A 20,891-nucleotide genomic window follows, 5' to 3' on the forward strand; every position below is an offset into this window, starting at 1 on the left:
CACAGTAACTGAGTTAGACCAGCAGGAAAAAAACAGAACTTTTCATCAATTAAATGCAAAATACTAAAATAATATTCAGTTACGCATTCAAAAAATCACGCAATGATGAAAATGAAACCTTAACTCTGCCTTTTTACACATATCCATTACAATACGAGACCAAATTCAATACTCACTTATGTCAGGATTGAATCTGACCCATCATTTTTAATTATTAGCCTGATCTCACAATGCTCATTCAAGCAAATACTTCCACTTGCCTCAACAAGGCTACTTGCCTAGAAGATGCAGGGTTAAGCCCTAAAAAAATGACCCTATGTCTCTGATTTCAATGGGAGTTTTGCCATATATCTCAATGGAAGGTGAATCAGGCTCTAAACAATTACATACTATTTCTCAAATGATATAATAAAAGAGAGAGAAATTATATTATGTTAGATTACAGTTGAACATATGTGTAAAGACTCTATTGTAATGTATATATGCAAAAGAGGATATCTAAGGCTAGTTTGCTGGCTACTAAGTACTTAACCATGAAATGTTGATATTGCTTTAACTTAGTTTTATATATAATTTTGTAAGTTGTTTTAAAAGAAAATGATAGAGCAAACTTGTGCCCATCAAAACTACTAATAAACTGTGTATTTGTTGTACAGGTGCTGGCTGGCCAAAAGGCAATAGTGTCCGTCAGGTTAAGTATACTTTGTCATATCTGTGCATGTGTATACTCTTATGAATGTATAGCTAAAGAAATCTTTAAAGTAAAATAAGCAACTTCCACTCCTGGCTCCAGACCCTTGATATCTCCTATAGCTCATTATTACAAGAACTTCAGATACTGATCAGAATAGTTGAGTTCTGTTATGATTGGACAAATAAAATCTCAAACTGATAGTATATTTTTCAGTACATATAACCAAATAATGCTAATAGGAGTTATTATAATTAAAAATAATATTAACTATTATGAAGCACACAGCAATTAAAAGGTTTTCCAACACATATGTGAGCAATTTTGAACCTTTGCAATGAGTCAAAATGGCAGCAATAAATCCAATGATTTGTCTAGGCACTTCCTAAATTAATAACCAGTATAGGCATTTCTAAACTAAACTGAGTTGTTAAATAACTACCACATAATCAAAACTATTTTTAATATACAGTTAGATTTAAATAAAAATCTGCAGACTCACCTGTCCCAGCCAGGAGATTCGAGGCCAAGGCTTCCTCTGTTTGATACATATAGAAACTAAAACATCTAACTTAATCTCCATTCTTATTAGCAGTCCAGATAATCATAACAGTCTGAAGAAAAAAAAAAAAAAAAAAAAGAAGATGGGAGGGTGGTCTGCCAACATACCTGTAAAAGATTGAAAAAAGGGTGTTGATTTTCATTTTAGTTTTTTGAAGATACAAATTTAGAACAATTTTTAGTTTTTACGTACTACATAAACACATGTAATTCACAAGTGTTTTTATTCTCAAAATAAATGACTTGTGGACTATTTGCATTTGTGAAATATATTTATCTTTTGGGCCCATTTTATAGTATTTACAAGTGACAAGGTTTTTGGCTGACTGAATGCATATAATCCTAAATATGCTTAGCTAAACCTTGGCTGTTCTAACCCTAGGTTTAAATACCAAGCACCATGAAGAAGTTACTCACCTTGTGCAGTAATGATGGTTCGAGATGTGTACCTCTATGGGTGCTCCACTGTAGGTGTGTCTGCACCCTTGCGCTGCTGATTGGAGATTTTCAGTAGCAGTCCCATGCATGCGCTGCTCTCCACCAGCCATGAGGCTAGCAGTACATGCGGGCGTTTCCTCCTCAGTTCCTTCTCTACTGCAGAGCCAACGAGCTGAGCTCCAAAGTAGAGGGGAGGTGGCTGGATCATGGAGCGTCCATAGAGGGACACATCTCGAAGAACCATCATTATTGCACAATGGGAGTAACTTCTTCTTTGAGTAGTGTTTATATAGATGCTCCACTGTAGGTGACATCTGAGTAGTGCCCACCACTGGAAGATGAAACTTTGGAGTCAATTGTGCTATAGATGATAGTACTGCAACATCAAATATGGCATCCAAAATTGCCCAGAATGGCATAATGTTCTGCGAAAGTATGTACAGATGCCCAGGTAGTTGCTCTACAGATTTCTGATACCGGGATACCTCTAGAAAAGGCGACTGATGAGGCGACCAACCTTGCAATTGGTAACAGAGTTTAATGCATCCAAAACCCATTAGGACAGCCTTTGGGATGAAACTGCTGTTCCCTTTGATCTATTGGCAATAGACAGGAAAAGTCTAGAGGATTTTCTGAATGTCTTCATCTTATCCAAATAGAAGGCCACAGCTCTCTTAACATCGGGTGTATGGAGGATGGCTTCCTTATTATCAAAATGAGGCCTGGGATAGAAGGCTGGAAGATGAATAAGATAATTCATGTGGAATGCAGAAGTCACCTTATGAGCAAACTTCGGATGTGGTCTAAGCATGTCCTTATCAGGGAAGAAGATTGTGAAGGGGCATGCATCATCAGGACTGCTATTTCCCTTATTCTTCTCGCTGATGCAATGGCAATGAGAAATACCGTCTTCATGGACAGGTAAGTTGAGCCATGGGCTCAAATAATGATCTAATAAGCCCTTTTAGACCAGATTAAAGTCCCATTGAGAGATGGGGGGTGAGGGGGTCTGGACTGTGGCAAGACGTTCACTATGCTTTTGAGAAATCTCTTTGAGGTTAGGTGGGAGAAGATAGAATATCCTTTTACCAGTTGGTGCAAGGCTGAGATTGCTACCAGGTGGACTTTCAGTGGGCTCACAGAAAGTCCCAATTTCTTCAGAGCTAACATGTAATCCAGGACTGTAGGCAAACTAGTTGCACCTGGGGTGACACTCTTGGTGGGACCACACCTGGAAACTCTTCCATTTCTGCAGGTAGGTATGACAAATACTTCCCTTCCTGCTGTGCAGGAAAACCTCCTGTACTTCATCAGAGCAGGACATTTCTATATGCTGGAACCAGACTTTAAGATGTAGGACCCACAGACTGGGATGGAGGGTACATCTCTCGTTCTGCGACAGAAGGCCTGGAGTGGTTGGGAAAGTCAACGGTGGGCAAAGTGCCAGCTGCAACATGTAAGGCTACCATGTCTATCTTGGCCATGTAGGGGCAATCATGTAGGGGCAATCTTTCCCTTTTATCTTTAACAGGACTTCTAACAACTGAGGGAATGGGGGAAAGGTGTATAGTAGGCCTTCGTCTCACAGGAGGAACAGAGCATCCCCCGTGCAATGACAGCCAATTCCAGCTCTAGAGCAGTATTGCAGGCATGTCCTGTTCCGGTAGATGGCGAAAAGGTCTTTTGTTGGGACCCCCTATAGTTGACAAATATTGTAGAGTACCATCTAATCTAAGGTCCGGACTACACTGGCAATGGAAGTCGACGTAATATCACTTATGTTGATCTCCTAAAGCCAGCGTCTACATTGGCCCGGCAGTTCCATCGACTTACAGCGTGGCAAAAGTTGAAGTAATAAAACTATAGGCATTTCCACATCCCCAATGTGGATTTTTTGGTCTGGGAAGAAAGTGCCTGCCTGCATGCTAGAGAACAGCCCCAAGTTCCTAAATATGCACACATCATGTACCTTCCCAGACCATATAAATGTCAGTAAAATGACCCCTATGATCAACAAGGACCTGCAGCACCATGGAAAAGTACCCCTTGCGGTTTATGTACTCTGTTGCTAGGTGGGCAGGCGCTAAGATAGGGATGTGCGTGCCATCAATGGACCCCCGCAGTTTGGGAACCTCATTGTGGCAAACCCGTCCACTATGTCCTGCACATTTCCCAAAGTCACTACCCTTCATAGCAGAAGTCTATTGATAGCCCTGCACACTTGAATCACGGCAGCTCCCACTGCAGATTTACCGACTCCAAACTGATTCCCAATCCAGCAGAAACAATCGGGGGTTGCCAGCTTCCACGGAGTGATGGCCACTCACTTCTCTACCGTCAGAGCTTGTCTCAAGCGAATATTCACGCTCTTCAGGGATGGGGCCAGCTCCGAGCAAAGTTCAAGGAAAGTGGCCTTTTGCATACAAAAGTTCTGCAGCCACTGGTCATCATCCCACAGCTGCATAACAATTCGGTCCCACCAGTCTGTGCTTGTTTCCTGTGACCAGAACCGGCGCTCCACGGACTGCAGATGATGCGTTATGGCCTGCAGCAATCAGGAACTGTTTCGCTCGATGTCTTGTAGCAGGGCAGCCTCGGTGACATCACTGTCGCCTGTGCTTCGGGTTCTCGTTCTCCTTTGAAAATACTCAAGGATAAGCCATGATGTATTTGTGATGCTCACAATAACAGTGGAGAGTTGACTGGCTCCATGTCCCTGCAGCAATGGCGAGTGCACAGCATAAACAAACAGCATGAAAACCGGTTTCCTGTTTGTTTGGGGGCAAGAAGGGAGGAGGAAGAAGCGTTGCATCATGGGACGATGAAACTCATCCCAAGAGCCCCCACAGCTAGTTGCACTGTGGGATAGCAACCCATAGTGCACTGCTTTGAATGTCAACAAGCGTGGTGAGTGTGGATGCACAAGCCCAGCGCAAGGAGTGTGGCGTGGACATGCTCCAGCGACTTTTAGAAATCGGCAGGTGAAAGTCGATTTTAAGTAAGTCAACTTCGTTCTGCAGTGTAGACATAGCCTAACTCTCACGCGTGGTCGTAAATGAATTTTCAGCTCAAACTGTCCCCTCTTGTATAGTCTATTCCCAGTAGGTAGGCCTGATATTAATACATTGTGGGCTATACGTCAGTTTCATCGTTTTATTGCTTCTGTGCATAGTGTGCGCAATCTGGCATCTCCTTGCCAGTTTATATGTTGTCTGTCATGACCATTGTGCGTGTGCCTTTCATCAGTGGTAGGAAATGAGAACACACGTTTCTGACCACTCTGAGTTCGAACAGATTGATGAGGAGGCATATCTTGCTCAAGGAGCATTTGCGCTGTGTCGTGTTGCCATTGAGATGCACACCCCATCCTATGAGGATGCACTGGTAGTCAGAAGTAATGATGGGGGAGGGTTGGGCAAACATGATTCCTGCACAGACTGTTACTGGATTTTTCCACCATTCCAGGGATTGTTTGACCCTGGTGGGCATCGATAATCATTTGTTTATGCTTTCTCTGTGCAGTCTGTAAACCAAACTGAACCAAGTTTGCAAGCACCACAAATGTAATCTGGCATGAGCTATCACTGATGTCCCCATGGCCATGTGTCCCAGGAGCTGAAGGCAACATCTGGCAGAAGTTTGAGGACTGAACTGTATTGTCTTTATCAATGAGGAGAGACTGAGAAATCAGTGATGTGGGAGGAGCACTCTCACTTGAACAGAGTCAAGGTCTGCTCCTACGAATTCCAGACTCTGTACCGGTATCCATGTTGATTCTGTTCATTGACTTATAGGCCCTGACTTTGAAACAGGTCCAAAGTGACCTGAGTGACCCGCTGGGCGTCCGTGAAGGATCAAATCTTGAGGAGGCAATTGTCCAGCAAGGGTAAATCATGATGCCTTCAGAACATAGGTGGGCTGCCACCACTGAGCGGACCTTGGAGAATACTCTGCAGGCTGATGAGAGGCTGAAGGGGAGTACTCTGTATTGATAGTTGTCTTGTCCTAGCTTGAATCTAAGGTAACACCTGTGGCTTGGTATAATCGAGATGTTAATATATGCATCTTGAAATCGAGGGCCGAGAACCAATCGCTTTCTTCTAACGCTGGAATGATTATGGATAATAACTATCTTGAACTTCTGAGCTTTGACGAATTTACTGAGCGCTCTGATGTCCAGTATAGGTCTCCAATCCCTTTTTTCCTTCAGTATTAGAAAGTAACAAGAAGAGAAGCCTCTGCCCCCTAGATGTAAGGGCACCAGCTCTATAATTCCTACACTGAGAAGATGGTCTATCTCCTGTCGTAGTAAGTTCTCATGAGAAGGGTCCCTGAGGAGGGAGAGGGAAGGGGGTTTGGATGGTGGAAGGGTGGAGAAATGGATGGAGTAACCCATCTGGACAATCTCCAGTACTCACTTGTTGGAGGTTATCCATTCCCAGGTGCTGCAGAATGGAGTAATACAGTCCCCAAAGGAATGGGAGGGGTGTTCCAGTGTGGTATAACAGCAAGGAGAGTATTCTATAGGCACCACAACCAACCTATTAAAATTGTCTCTTCGATGTAGACAGCTGAGGGTATGTCTACAGTGCCGGCCCTGTGGGGATCGATGCAGCAGGATCAATTGAGTGGGCTGTGAAGACCCACTCAATCAATCCCAGAAGTACTCTCTGGTCAATGCGATTAATCCACCTTCCCGAAAGGAGTTAGGCTGCATAGACTGGAGGGAATCTCCCATCGATGTAGCGCAATGAAGATGCTGCGGTATGGCTAAGTAAGTCGACAGGAGATATGCTAGCTACATACTTTAGCTTGCGTATTTCCTGCCAACCGCCAGCGGCAGTATAGACCAGACTTGAGAAGAAGCTTCTTGAGATTCTGACGTCTTATATCTGGGGAACCTGCGTTTCTTTCTCTGTGGCTCATATAGCCTTTTTGTGTATTGAGATGGGTACTGAGATGGATATAAGTATTGTGACCGGGGTTTGAATAATGACTGGGGGTTGTATTTACTTTTGTACCAAGGCATGTATATACCCAAGAACCTGAATGTGGCTCAAATCCTTTAAAGTATGGAGGGAGGAGTCCATCTTTTCAGCGAACAGAGTCGCTTCTTTGAACGTGAAGTCTTCCACTGTCGCTTGCACCTCCTTGGGGAAGCCAGAAAGATGAAGCCATGAGGCCTGCCTCATGACCACTGCAGTTGAAATGTAACAAGCCACCATGTCGGCTGCATCCAGAGACGAATGCAGGGACGTCTTCGTCACCAGTTGGCCCTCATTAACTAGCACCTTAAATAGTTCTTCTTGGGAGTCGGGAAGCCATTCAATAAAAGTGTTTAATTTTGCATAGTTCTGTTAAACGTATTTTGCCCATAAGGCTTAATAATTTGCCACTCTGAACTGGAGCATGGCTGATGAATAAGTCTAGTCGTTTGCAGTCCCAATCGTAGGGGGTGGACCTGAAGTGGTGTTGTCATTCCTTGGAATTTACCACGTCCACAATAATTGAATTGGGGGACGGATGGGAAAAGAGGAATTCTGTGCCCTCTGCAGGAACATATTTCTTGTCCACCCTCTTTCATGTTAGAGGGATGGATGCAGGGGTCTGCCATGTTGTTTGGCGGGATCCAATAAAGCCTCATTAATTGGGACGGTGAGCTTCACTGCTGTGGTGGAGTGTAAAATGTCCACCGGTTTATGATGCGACAGTCACTTCTTGCAGAGATATTTGTAGAGTCTCTGCCACCCTCTGTGCCAAGTCCTGAGAGGTTTTAAAGTTGTCTGCCATAAAAGGCAGAGGGGGCATGACTGTCTCATCTGGTGATGGTGCTGACAGTTGAGTCTGAGGAATGATCTCTTCCTCTGGTTCGCCCACATCAGTTCTTCCCTTACTTCTTCAGGGGGTTCAGAGGACCTAGAGGCAGAAGTTGAAGGAGGATATTTCCTTTACTGGTGGAAAGCTCCACTAGGGGCCAATGAGGCCTGTTGCCTTTTGGACTGCTAGGAGTTCCAATATGGCCACTGCCCTGGAAACGTCTGGTGGTTGGAACCACAGCTGTCCAAACCAAGAAGGTGGTCAGAGAGGTGGTATTTTCTTTGTGGAACTGGGCACCGTATGACAAACATGATGAGCAGTGAGAGATCATGTCCTCTTGCTCACTTCTTGACTCTATTGATGACATTGGCGGTGCACAGAATGAGTCTGTTGGTAAGCCTCAGATGCCAGGTGGGCTTAGTACTGGGGTCCCAGTACTGGGCAATGGAGAGTCCGGTGCATCCGACACTGAAAGGTCCATCGCACACTGGAAGTCAGGTGGTGCAAGAGGCGATGGTACTAGCACAGGCTGTTGGTGCCATGAGGCTTGTACTGACAGAGTCAGAGATGTGGACTTGGTAATGTGGTCTGTCAGTGCCTGGCACGTTGTCAGCAGTACCAATGTTGATGACCATAGCAATGGAGACTTCCCCAGGGAGGATCTTCTTTGCTTTTCATATCCCTGCAGTATCGAATCTTCTTTGCCTGTGCCCATTGGGCCTTTAGGCCGTCCGACTTGTTTTGTTGGTTTGATACCGCGGATGCCCTGGGTACCTGATTTAGCCAGTCTAGGTGTTGTCAGTACCAATGTCATTGATTGAGATGGGGACTGTTTTCGGCTCGATTGGGGCATGCTCGATTAGGGACTCATTGCCCTTTTCTTAGAGGCCTTTCATGAGTGGCTTACAGGTGTCTGCCTAGATTAGTCTTCCCTCGAAGTGGAGAGTTGTGGAGAGGGTTCTCACCAGGGCTCCAGAGGTTGAATGGCTGACTGCATATCTTTCCTCGACCTGGACTTCACATTGCTGACACAATCCATAGTTCTGTGGAATGCGTTTCTCTCCCAAGTAGTGAATGCACTGTGAGTGTCCATCAGTGACCAGGATCAATTCCTTTCAACTGAGGTACTTCTTGAAGTCAGGAGCGCTGGGCATATCCATGTCCGGGAGGGTCCCCCCCACACAGGGGTGTGGAGGACAGAGTCCCTTTCTGTTCTTTGTTGTTTCTTGTTGTTCTTTTTTTAGGCATGGCCAAAGTAAATGCAAACATATAAGAAAGAAAAGAGGAGCTTCGGAGAAGTTAAAATTAGCAATTATAAAAGAATTAATGATCCGCAAAAGGACAGCTATTAGCTCCGTCTTTAGCCAGGGGGCGGTTGATAAGGAACTGAGGAAATCCTTACCCGCGCTCACTGCTAGCCTCGTGGCTGGTGGGGAGCAGCGCATACGTGGGTGGTATGGACTGCTATGAAAAATCTCCAACCAGCAGCACAGGGGAGCAGACACACATACGGACACTACTCGAAGAATAGTAGGTTTCAATAGAGAGCTCATCTGTACCAAAATTACCATGATTGTACAATACGATTGCTCAAACTCTCTGACATTTTATGGTTCTACACAATACCCATTGAAATGAAGTAATGTAATGAATGTAAAGAAATGAATGCAGCACATGCAAGTAAAGGTGGAAACTGGGAAGAAAGGAATATAGATAGCAAATGATATGACAGGCAACAGCACTGTATAAAATTAAATAGCATAGGAGTGAATCTAAACAGCTCAAAATCAAAAAGATGTGTATTTGTATTGAGAAACAGACCTCTAACACAGTTCATTATTAATCTATCACAGAGTCCAGTATGAGGCACTCCTCGTTCCACAATGCAGCTTCATCTTTAATAGTGACACAGCCCTCTGAAACAACCTATCCCACTACATAATGCTTTGATCTATATTACCAACGGAGCTGCTCAGATGAAGAATTACATGCAGAAGCCTATCCCTTCTATAGGCTGCTCACATCAACACAATATGTCCGTGTGGAGCCACATCTCCAATTAATGATTAGTTGCATCTTTATTCCGCTCTAATAGCCCCTCTTCTAGCTCAAACTGTAGAGGATCATGGTTTGATCACTAACGGCCCCATAATCAAACTCTGACAATGATTCAAAGGGGGGGTCATTAAAATAGGGGCACACCGTTATGAGGTTTGGACTCCAATAGATTTCAAACACTTGGGATGAGCATATCCAGACATGGGAAATATGTAACCCATGACAGCAGAGTGTAAATCTTTGTTGACAGTTAACATAAGTGTATAAGTGTCTACTACAGTTGACAGCTAGCTGAGTCAGTAATGGATATAGTTTGAAACAGTATGTTGAATGCTGGGATCCTTTGTCTCTGCTCATCATATTGAATGTGAGTGTTCATATGGTTTGAGGTGGGATGGTATGGTTTGAAGACAGTGGGATCTATCATGTATGCTCATATAGTGAAGGCAGGAGAGAAATAGTGTTCAAGGTAGCACACTATACATTCTCACCTCCTAATCAATGGTTGTGAATAGGCCTCAACTACTGTAACTGAATGGACTTTGCTTATACCTAACTTCCCCATTGTTGTTCCTTACCCTTAGATGTGTATATATATATATATATAGCCCCATCTGATTTCTATTTCTTGCATCTGACGAAGTGGGTTACAGCCCACGAAAGCTTATGCCTGTAGAACTTAAATTTGTTAGTCTACAAATTTGTTAGTGCTACAGGACTCCCCTTGTTTTTACCTTGAGAATAATGAGTTATAAACCCAGAAGGAATGAAGTAGGGAGGCTGTCTGGTTCAAAGAGTAACTAACGACAAAAGGAAGTTTCTAAAAAAGGCCTCTGAAGGATGGGGTGACTGCAAATGGTTTTAAATAAGACAAAGAGAATCTGTCTTAGAAGCAGCCAACATAGACTTTCCCACCTCACATACCAGTATTACCTCAAAATTAGGGCATCTGAAACAGAAAAACTGTTGGTCAGCAAGAAGTATGGGAAAAGATAAGGAGAAAGACCTCGGTGAGAAAGGAGGTTGTAAATCTTATCCGGATTAAAACCAGAAATAAAAGTGAACTGCCCAAATTGGTTTTTGATTTGTTAGTAATTTGCAGTGTCATCATTTGTTTGGTGAAGGGTACGAAAAGAGTAATGAATATGAAAATTCTTTGTCAGACTCTACCTGATCATGCTGGCACACACCAGAATGAGACAGTTTACCCCTTAGGTTTGACCTATTTGCAATATACTGATCACATGGTTATGAATATTTTGTTACTGTATTGGATCTAGTAACTGCTTATTCTTTAGGATTTTAGAGCAATTGTATAAAATACCATTTGACTTTTGGCCCTAATAAAGGAATTCATGGTTAAATTAGTTTGGTGGTCTCCAATATTAATATTCATAATTCAAAATATTATTAATTCCAATGAGTTCCATCACCTCAATACTTCTGTACAGAAGGTGGAGGAGGATGCACTGTTCAAGGAAGCACCCCACATCCTACATCCAAGATATGAGCATGACACAAGCTGGGTCCAGCTACCCTTACATCAATGTTAGGGGTGCATACCACACCTGCCTCCAAGCTGAGGTAGAGGATGGAGAAAGGACACATTATGTGCCAGGCCCAGCTACCTCCACCTCAAAAGCATGGGGGAAAGGAGGAGGGTGGTGCATTATGATGCTGAATATGAGGGGATGCAAGGTTCAAGATGAAAGGTCACATTAAGGGACATGGTATCTCCCTTCCACCACGGCAGAGGGACACAGTTGAGGATGAAAGGTCACCCCCAGAACCTCTCCCAGCGACCCACCCTGCACCAAGAGCCCCGCCCCATCCCGCCCCTGAACCAAGGGCCCCTCGCCCCCTTCCCGCCCCTCGCCCCCTGGTACTCCTTCCCGCCTCCCCCCTGCATCGATGCTCGAGGGCCCTCGCGGGCTTTGTCTCATTAGAGACGCGCGGGGGTGTCCTGCGGTCCCGGGGGCAGGGCGCCTGTCCGGCCGCTGCCAGCACAGAGCGAGCCGCGCACCCTCGGCCCGAGTCCCCACCGCCGCCCCTCCGCGCGGAGCCAGCAGAGCGCTGCCCGGCGGGGCCCGCCCGGCTCCGACACTCACCACGCCTCTGCTCCGCACAGCGGCTGCGCTACGGGCCCGGCCTCGGCTGCACCAGCGCCCGAACCCCGGTTTCTGCCGCCGCAGCCGCCGGCTGGACTCAACCGACCAAGCGCGAGCGGGGCCGAGGCTGCGGCTGAGGCTGAGCCAAGAGCGAAGTGCGCAGCCGCAGGCGCGCGGGGAGGAGGATGAGCACCGGGGACTGGACTGGACTGGAGCGTTCGGCTCGCTCCGAACCCCTCCCTTGGCGCCTGTCGGGCCCCGCGTCAGAGCTAGTCCGAGCCGAGGCTGCTGCCCCTCGCGACGACTCCACTCCAACCAGCGTCTCCTCCCCGGGTCTCTCCCGCTGCTGCTGTACTAGTGCCGCCCTCCCCTAGCTGGACGTGCTCGCTCAGGGGCCGCTGTGCTGAGAAATCGGGGCCCCAGGCTAACATCCAGGCGCGAGAGCAGGCACCCAGTCTCCACGTAGCGCCGCGCTGCAGCCGCCCCGGCGTCCTTCCCCTCAGCGGGAGACGTTAAGCTATGCAAACAAACGCGCAAAACACGCAACCGCCAGCTCCTCCTATATGAGCCCCGCGCTGCAGCCGCAGCCCTACTTTTCATATCACAGGGGCTAGTGTGCCTGAAAAGCAGACTTGCATTTACCCCAGCCTCTCTGCAAGCGTTTTGGGCTGCGTCCGGAGTAACAGGTTTAAAAGAAAAATAAATCAAGCAGTTTTCGTGTTTCAGTTACTGTATTTTTAAAGCTATAGTCAATAGTATAACAGAATCATAGAATCATAGAATATTAGAGTTGGAAGGGACCTCAGGAGGTCATCTAGTCCAACCCCCTGCTCAAAGCAGGACTAACCTCAGCTATATCATCCCAACCAGGCCTTTGTCAAGCCTCAGCTTAAAAACCTGTAAGGATGGAGATTCCACCACCTCCCTAGGTAACCCATTCCAATGCTTCACCACCCTCCTAGTAAAAAACTTTTTCCTAATGTCCAACCTAGACCTCTCGCCCTGCAACTTGAGACCGTTGCTCCTTGTTCTGTCATCTGCCACCACCGAGAACAGCCTAGCCCCATCCTCCCTGGAACCCCCTTTCAGGTAGTTAAAAGCCGCTATCAAATCCCCCCTCACTCTTCTCTTTTGCAGACTAAACAAGCCCAGTTCCCTCAGCCTCTCCTCATAAGTCCTGTGCTCCAGCCCCCTAATCATTTTGGTTGCCCTCCGCTGCACTCTCTCCAAATTGTCCACATCTTTTTTGTAGTGGGGGGCCCAAAACTGGACACAGTATTCTAAATGCGGCCTCACCAATGCCGAATAGAGGGGAATAATCACTTCCCGTGACCTGCTGGCAATGCCCCTCCTAATGCAGCCCAATATTCCATTAGCCTTCTTGACAACCAGGGCACACTGCTGACTCATATCCAGCTTTTTATCCACCGTTACCCCCAGGTCCTTTTCTGCAGAGCTGCTGCCCAGCTCGTCGGTCCCCAGTCTATAGCTGTGCATGGGATTCTTCCTTCCTAAGTGGAGGACTCTGCACTTGTCCTTGTTGAACCTCATTAGATTTCTTTTGGCCCAATCCTCCAGTTTGTTTAGGTCACTCTGTATCCTATCCCTACCCTCCAGGGTATCTACCACTCCCCCCAGCTTAGTGTCGTCCGCAAACTTGCTGAGGGTGCAATCTACCCCATCCTCCAGATCATTAATAAAGATGTTGAACAAAACCGGCCCCAGGACAGACCCCTGGGGAACTCCACTTGTGACCGGTTGCCAGCTAGACATGGAGCCATTGATCACTACACGTTGAGCCCTATGCTCTAGCCAGTTCTCTATCCATTTTATAGTCCATTCATCCAACCCATACTTCTTTAACTTGCTGATAAGAATACTGTGCGAGACAGTATCAAAAGCTTTGCTAAAGTCAAGGTATATCACATCCACCGCCTTCCCTACATCCACAGAGCCAGTCACCTCATCATAGAAAGCAATCAGGTTGGTCAGGCATGACTTTCCCTTAGTGAATCCGTGTTGACTGTTCCTGATCACCTTCCTCTCCTCCAAGTGCCTTAAAATGGATTCCTTAAGGACCTGCTCCATGATTTTTCCAGGGATTGAGGTGAGGCTGACCGGTCTGTAGTTCCCTGGATCCTCTTTCCTCCCTTTTTTGAAGATGGGCACTATATTTGCTTTTTTCCAGTCCTCAGGGACCTCCCCCTGTTGCCACGAGCTTTGAAAGATAATAGCCAACGGCTCTGAAATCACCTCAGCCAACTCCCTCAGCACCCTCGGGTGCATTGCATCCGGCCCCATGGACTTGTGTATGTCCAATCCTTCTAAATAGTCTTGGACCCGTTCCTTCAGCACTGTGGGATGTTTGCCTCCTTCCCATTCTGTGCCACCCAGTACAGCAGTCTGGGAGCTGATCCTGTCTGTGAAGACAGAGGCAAAAAAGGCATTGAGTACCTCAGCTTTCTCCACATCCTCCGTCACTAGGTCGCCCCCCTCATTCTTTAAGGGGCCCACTCTTTCCCGAATCTTCCTCTTGTTGGCAACATGAACAAGAATGAGATGTAACAATTCAGAAAGCTACCCTCACTCTGCTTGTTCCTTTTTGTATCATGGCTCAGCTACAGCTGATTAAATCTTGGGGCATACTATATTTTTAGATAAGAGAAGGAAGCTTATCTACAGCATATTAATGGAGCAGGAAATCCTCTAAGGTGAAAGGTTAGCGTTTGGAAATATTGCACAAAATAGTGCTCTCTTTCCCTCCACTATGGCTGGCTACAGCAGTGGTTCTCAACATTTGCAGACTATTGTACCCGGCTCAGGGGTCTACTTTGTCTTGCGTACCTTCAAGTTTCACCTTAGTTAAAAACTGCTTGCTTACAAAATCAGACATAAAAATACAAGTGTCACAGCACAGAAAAATTGCTTACTTATTCTGTCCGTGTGAAATTGTAATTTGTACTGATTTTGCTAGTGCTTTTTATGTAGCCTGTTGTAAAACTAGGCAAGAATCTAGATGACTTGAAGTACGCATGCCTGCAGGATACCCCTCGTTGAGAACCACTGGCCTTCAGTATTAAAGTAAAATGTCACTATTTTGCAACAGAGGTACAGGAACTTACAGCCTGTATGTATTTATAAAGTATTGCAATCCAAAATTATGCCATGTAACGTTTAAAAATGTAATTCAGTATCACCCCACATAAAGTCTAACATTGTTACTTTGAACAATGAAATAGTGCAAAGTTAACTTTTCCCACTTTTAAATTAGTGACCTCAGTTACAAGAAGAATATTGAATAGTATTCAATCATAAATGTATTGTCAGCCTGCATGCAGGTTGATTAGTACTGATGATTTGATTTTCCAGTTTATTTACATGCATACGTTTTTCATTTGAAACATCTCTCAACATGCACTAATCTAGAAAATTAATAAATTGTAAATATAGTGGAGTACAATATGGCAATGGAAATAACTGAGGATGTAACAACTGTCAGTAGAGTTATATCAGGACTGAATTTGGCTCTCAGTATCTCAAACATTTCTCAGTTGCTGTTGCTGCTATATTTTTCCTTATTCTCTGCATGAATTTGAAGAATAGGATCACACGACTACCACTAAGATTCCGAATCAGGAAAATTCTTCTTTCAAAGATGCCACTATGTGCACTAACTTAATTGTAGCACTTCTTGAGGAACTGATTAGCCAGTAACAGCTGCAGTCTGTTTTGTCTTACTTTGCTTGCACGTCATTTGGCATCTTGGTTTAGTGCTTTCAGTGATAAACATTTTAAACAAGCCAATGTTGGTATTTTACATTATGATTATTATTCCAAGAATAACATTCAGCCCAACCCCTCTATCAGCACAAGAATATCCTGACATCATAATATTACATTCATCATTAGAATATTAATTTAACATGGAAGCATAGGTGTGGGGTGGAATGGAAGAATGTAAGCAACCCCTGCTATATGCAGTGACATACAGAGACAATTAAGTTTGAGATCCTCTGTTTTAGTGGTTTTCAACCTGTGGTCCATGGACTCGTGGGGGCCCGCAGACTACATCTAAGGGGTCCACAAAAGGTGACTATGAATAAAGTTTCAGATCCCAGAAAAGGCATTCCACTTTTCTGATCAATCAAAAGTATGTGAATATCCCCACCTACAGGTCAAACCTGGAAATTATGTCATTACCATAGAAGCCCCTCCAGTTTACCACCCTTTCTCACACTACGTCAAAGGTTGTACCAAGCACATGCAACATTTATAGTTGAATTCTGTTCAGTCAGTTTTCAGTCTAAGACTTTTATGGTACGGATCCGTGGACCCTCAGGTTGAATTTCCAAAGGGGTCTGCACCTCCATTAGAAATTTTGTTAGGAAAAAAGCGTTAAAAACCACTGCTCTAATTAATTTGCATTTAACTCAAGATTCCTGTTCTGCATCCCAGGATTGCATTAGCTCTTTGGGCTATAGCATGACACTAAGAACTCACATTCAGCTGATTAGCCACCATGTCCCCAAAATCTTTCAATCACTGCTTCCCAGAATAGAGTGCCCATCCTGTAAGTATGGCCTACATTCTTTGTTCCTAGATGTATACATTTACATTAAACTGTATTAAAATGCATATTGTTTGTACATCCAGTTTACCAAGTGATCCAGATCACTCTGGGTCAGTGATGTGTCCTCTTCGTTATTATTATTCCCCAATTTTAGGGTCATCTGTAAACTTTAGAAGGGATTTTATGTTTTTTTCCATGTCATTAATAAAAATGTTGAATAGTGCAGGCCCCCCCGGAAAACACTTCCACTTGATAAAGATTCCCCCTTTTACAATTACATTTTGAGACCATATGAGCCATGTTAATTTTATATTGTTCTAGTTTTTATAGTTCTAGCTTATGTACTTGCTTAACTTTAAGCATACAAGTAGTCCTAGAAGGGCCCTAAAATATAAATTCTTTGGAGGAGGATCTGTCTTTTTACAGCATATTTTTACAGTACTAAGCACAATGGGATCTTTATCCCTGATTGGAGCCATGAGAATCTACCATAGTACAATAATATTTCAGCACTTCCATTCCTTCAATTAGGCATTTAGGGCTTCTCTACAGACCTGATTACTACTGATTAACTCCAGGGTGGATACTTTTAATTCCAGAATAAGTGTCCACATATGACGTTAATCAGGATTGACGTCATGTGAGGACAAATCTTTACAAAGCTCAAAATCCACACATCTGCACCTTCCAACATCTAGCAAAAACAAGGAGGATAGAAATAATCAGGAATGTCATGTCTAAAACATAAGTGGATTTTTTTTAATTAAAGAAAAACCTCTCAGGATTATTTTTGTATACCATAAATGAGCCAAAAAGGATACAGATTTTTTCCTTTGGTAGATCATTTAACTTCAAAATGAGTAAAGTACAGAAAAAAGTTTTTCTTAAAACAGCTTTAAAAAAACTCATTGTGAAAATAACTTTCAGTCAGCAAACATGCAGGTTCAAGTCACAGAAAAATAATGCCACATAAAATGTTCCCTGTAAGTGGAAGGCTAACAATTGCAAAATAGTCAGACCTCACAGCTGTCACCAACTTTAGGTGAGTCAAGACATTGGGGCATAATTATAAATTTTCCTCCCCATTAATTTTCTACAAATTACAGCCAGATATTAAATATTAATTTTAGTATTTTTAAAAAATATGTACCACATGCAAGGCAGACCCTGAGCTCAAGACACAAACATTGGAAGTTGATGTAATTTCAGTTTGCTTCCACTTGCTTTTCTGACAACCAAACCAAAAACAACATTCTTGGCTTTCCTTTGGACATCAGTTTAGAAACTCTTTTTTTAGTTTCAAATGGTGTTTACACAGATTTTCATTTCACCATGAAGTGTTAAATTCTAAAAACAGCATTTAAAAAATTAAATGTTTGCAATGAAACAAGGCATTATGTATAAAACTATCAAGCAAAATAATTTATTTTTTTGAATCAACTCAGTCCAAATTGTAAATTTTTTTTTTTACATGTTAAAAAAAGCTGTGAAGGTTCTACAATGCATCTGTTCTATGCAGCACAACCAAAGGAGCCCCGTCATCCATGTTTGTCCTTTTACCTTTTCCACTGTGAAAATATACCATATAGTATCAGCCAGTTTTCTACATTTTTCTTTTTAAACAGCAAGCCAGATGCAGGCACTTAATAGCAGGCAACTGAGCAATACTCCAGAGAGCACACTCCAGCTTCTTGTTGTTTTTCTTTCCATCTCAGGAGGGTCAATACCATATCATCTGTTTCCTACTCTAAGGCACCCTTTGGAACAATCACAACATACATGAAAAACAAAGCCTGTTCCTTTGTATTGTCTTCCAAGTCAGAGAACATTTTAACATAGTGTAGTCCAGGAGCCAAAAATAAGGTCATCATGGGTCAGATTCTGAACTCAGTTACACTGCTGTAAACCCAGGACAATTTGACTGGGTTCAGTAGAATTTCTCCAGATTTATACCAATGTAACTGAAATAAAAATCTTGTGTCTAGTATCTAAATCTCATACCATTTTTTTTGTTAGCAGTTAACCAAAGTCCTATTCCTACACATGTTATAATATTTAAGGCCAAGGAAAGCTTTTTCCATTTAGTGTTAATTTTAGAGACAGAAGGTATTTCCAGACCGAAGCTTTCAGTGAAAAAAAAAAAAAAAGCTAAATTTGGTAAAATATACTGAGAAAAGAAACTGTCAACCTCTATTTTCAAAAAGATTTTTAGACCTCAACATCTGTTTGACCAATAGCCCTTACTGAGGAAAAATTTGATTGTTAATTTAAGAAAAACAATTTGGAGATATCCACATTCAGAAATGACATTGCGCATGTCCATCAATTGTCAAGATAGTTCCAATAAGCCATGTGAATTTCAATACCCAACATTCCATCAGTTATCAGGTTAACACAAGTATTTCCTATTGAAAGAGAAAAAATGTTTTACCACAATTTAGACACGTGAATAATGGGAGAAAGGTTTGCTATAATATTTTTTGAAAAGTTTTAAATGCATTTCAAGGCTATCCCATAGTTAGACGAGAGGGGTAAAACCTCAAGTATACTGCACATTTATAATACCCATTGTAGAACACTTAACTATAGCTGAGCAGTGCTCAATATTTTTGGCCTGCAACATGAATTCTCAACTAACCACTGGTCTATTGGATCATAAACCTAGTAGTCAACCCAAAGCTAAATAGATGCAGAAATGCATTCTAGAATCAAATTATGAGTGCAGGATAACTCTGTTTCAGGATTGGAGGGGAGGATTTAACTCTCTCTTTCATAGTAGTTAGCAGCTTTGCAGCAGATGTCACTGGATATTGACTACTCTGCTTTACTTTAGTAATTAGAGCTATCACTTGGGGGAATGAAAGGTTCTAGCTTCAGGCTTCATCTGGGATGGATTCTTCATAAGAGGAAAGACATCAGATGACAGTAATCCTCAAACTTTAATTTTACCTTCATAAAACATGAAATGCAACAATCCTGATATTTCCACACATCTAATCTGTTCTTGTCAGAATACATTTACGCATATTTTATGTTTATGAAACCTGTGTATTCTCCTTTAAAGATTTATGGCACACATGTAAAATCAAGCACCAACAAAGATGATGGAAAGGCTGAATGAGTGCCTTGGTCAAAAATATTTTTGCTTAAATTTACAAGTTGCATAAATCTTGGTAAACCAGAGACAAATGCCCCAATGGCAAAATGACCTCTTTGAGGGAAAAGTCAGCCTGGCAAAGAAATTGAATCTCTCCTGTCGAAGCCAGTTTTCTCCTCACTTTGCTCTCTAATTCCCACCTCCCTCAGACTTTCAATAGAATTTTTTTTTTGCATTACATTTTCTATAATTAAGGCTGAGATATTAGTTACAAAAGCCAGGAAAATAAGACTTAAAGTTTATACTGTAGTTTTAACATTAACCATCTGCATGTATATTAATAATACTTAGCCCTTTACATTTTCAAAGCGCTCTACAAACTAAACCTCACAACCCCCGGTAAGTTACCCTCATTGGTAATTTACCAATAAGTTGGTAAATTATCCCCATTGCACAGATGGGGAAACTAAGATAAATGAAGTGACTTCCTTAGTGTCACACAGCAAGTCAGTGGCAGAACTGTGATTAGAACTCCATTCCTGACTTCCTGACTAATTCCTTCAGTCTGTTGACTCCTGCTGTCAGGAGTTCCCTATCAAGTTCAGCTATCAAGATCAGCTAACATGGGGCAATATAACATATTACTGAACAAATATTAAGTTTACAAATATGGGTTAAGTTTGTGGAAACAAAATGAATCAAAAGACTTAGTTTACATATTAGTGTATGGCCAGATTGGAAGTGAGGCTGGAGTAACGTAACGGCTAACAGTCATCCCATTTTCTTGCAAAATTTAAAAAATACAAACTGCACAACATATTTATTGAAATAACAGGGGATAAATATACAAAATGCCTTTGCCATGATCTGCAAAGTGATATTTCTGTCTCTTTTGCATAGGGGAACTAACATTAACTTTAAATGGAATAGTGCCATTGGGCTGATGTTTCCTCTTCCGATACTTCTTCAGTTCACATAGTAATCAACATATTTAAACAGTTTGAGAAGTATTTCCACGTTGGTACAGTCTGGGAGAAAAACCAGAATTAAGATGTCAGTGGTATTTTGACCTGCAGCTAAAGTTGGGGGCTGGACCTATTCCAGTTTACTTAATGGATGAAGAGCAGCATGTTTTGGTGGGATAGAGCAATTAGAATCTTGAGTGATTTGAGGCCATTAAGGTCCTGAGGGCTTCTCTGAATAAGTTAAGTTTTGGGGGCATGCTAAATATCACCAAGTAATTAAGTATATTTAAGATCTAAAGGTTATAAATTGGTATCTAGGAAGTATTTCTCCTTTGTATGGGTGACTTAACCAGTAATTCTTGACTTCTACTTTGGAAAAGATAGGAAGTTAGAATTTGTGTGCCAACTGCTCTACTGCTAGATTATCCAGCCCTGGAAAAGTACAATACCAAGGAAGTCTTTTTGGTCAGTAAGTCATGAAAAAGTTCCTCTAGGAAGAATAAAATTGGAGATGGATCTGACAGCATAGACTGGGGACAGAGGTGATTTCCAGTGTATGGTTTATTCAAGATATGTTACTGGATAT

General features: G+C 42.9%; 1 protein-coding gene across 1 annotated transcript in view; it reads right to left on the reverse strand.

The window, feature by feature from the left end:
• CPLANE1 (ciliogenesis and planar polarity effector complex subunit 1) overlaps positions 1-1,274 on the reverse strand; it is a 168,169-nt gene extending 166,895 nt beyond the window's left edge. Inside the window, exon 1 of the mRNA XM_067545544.1 lies at positions 1,194-1,274. Coding sequence (XP_067401645.1) covers positions 1,194-1,274 — 81 coding nt within the window. The remainder of the gene's footprint in view (positions 1-1,193) is intronic.
• Between the last annotated feature and the right edge of the window lie 19,617 nt (positions 1,275-20,891).

The sequence above is a fragment of the Emydura macquarii genome, unplaced genomic scaffold, assembly GCF_026122565.2.
Source record: "Emydura macquarii macquarii isolate MOO-44397 ecotype Brisbane River unplaced genomic scaffold, CSIRO-AGI_Emac_v2 contig_1045, whole genome shotgun sequence".
NCBI classification, from domain to species: domain Eukaryota; kingdom Metazoa; phylum Chordata; order Testudines; family Chelidae; genus Emydura; species Emydura macquarii.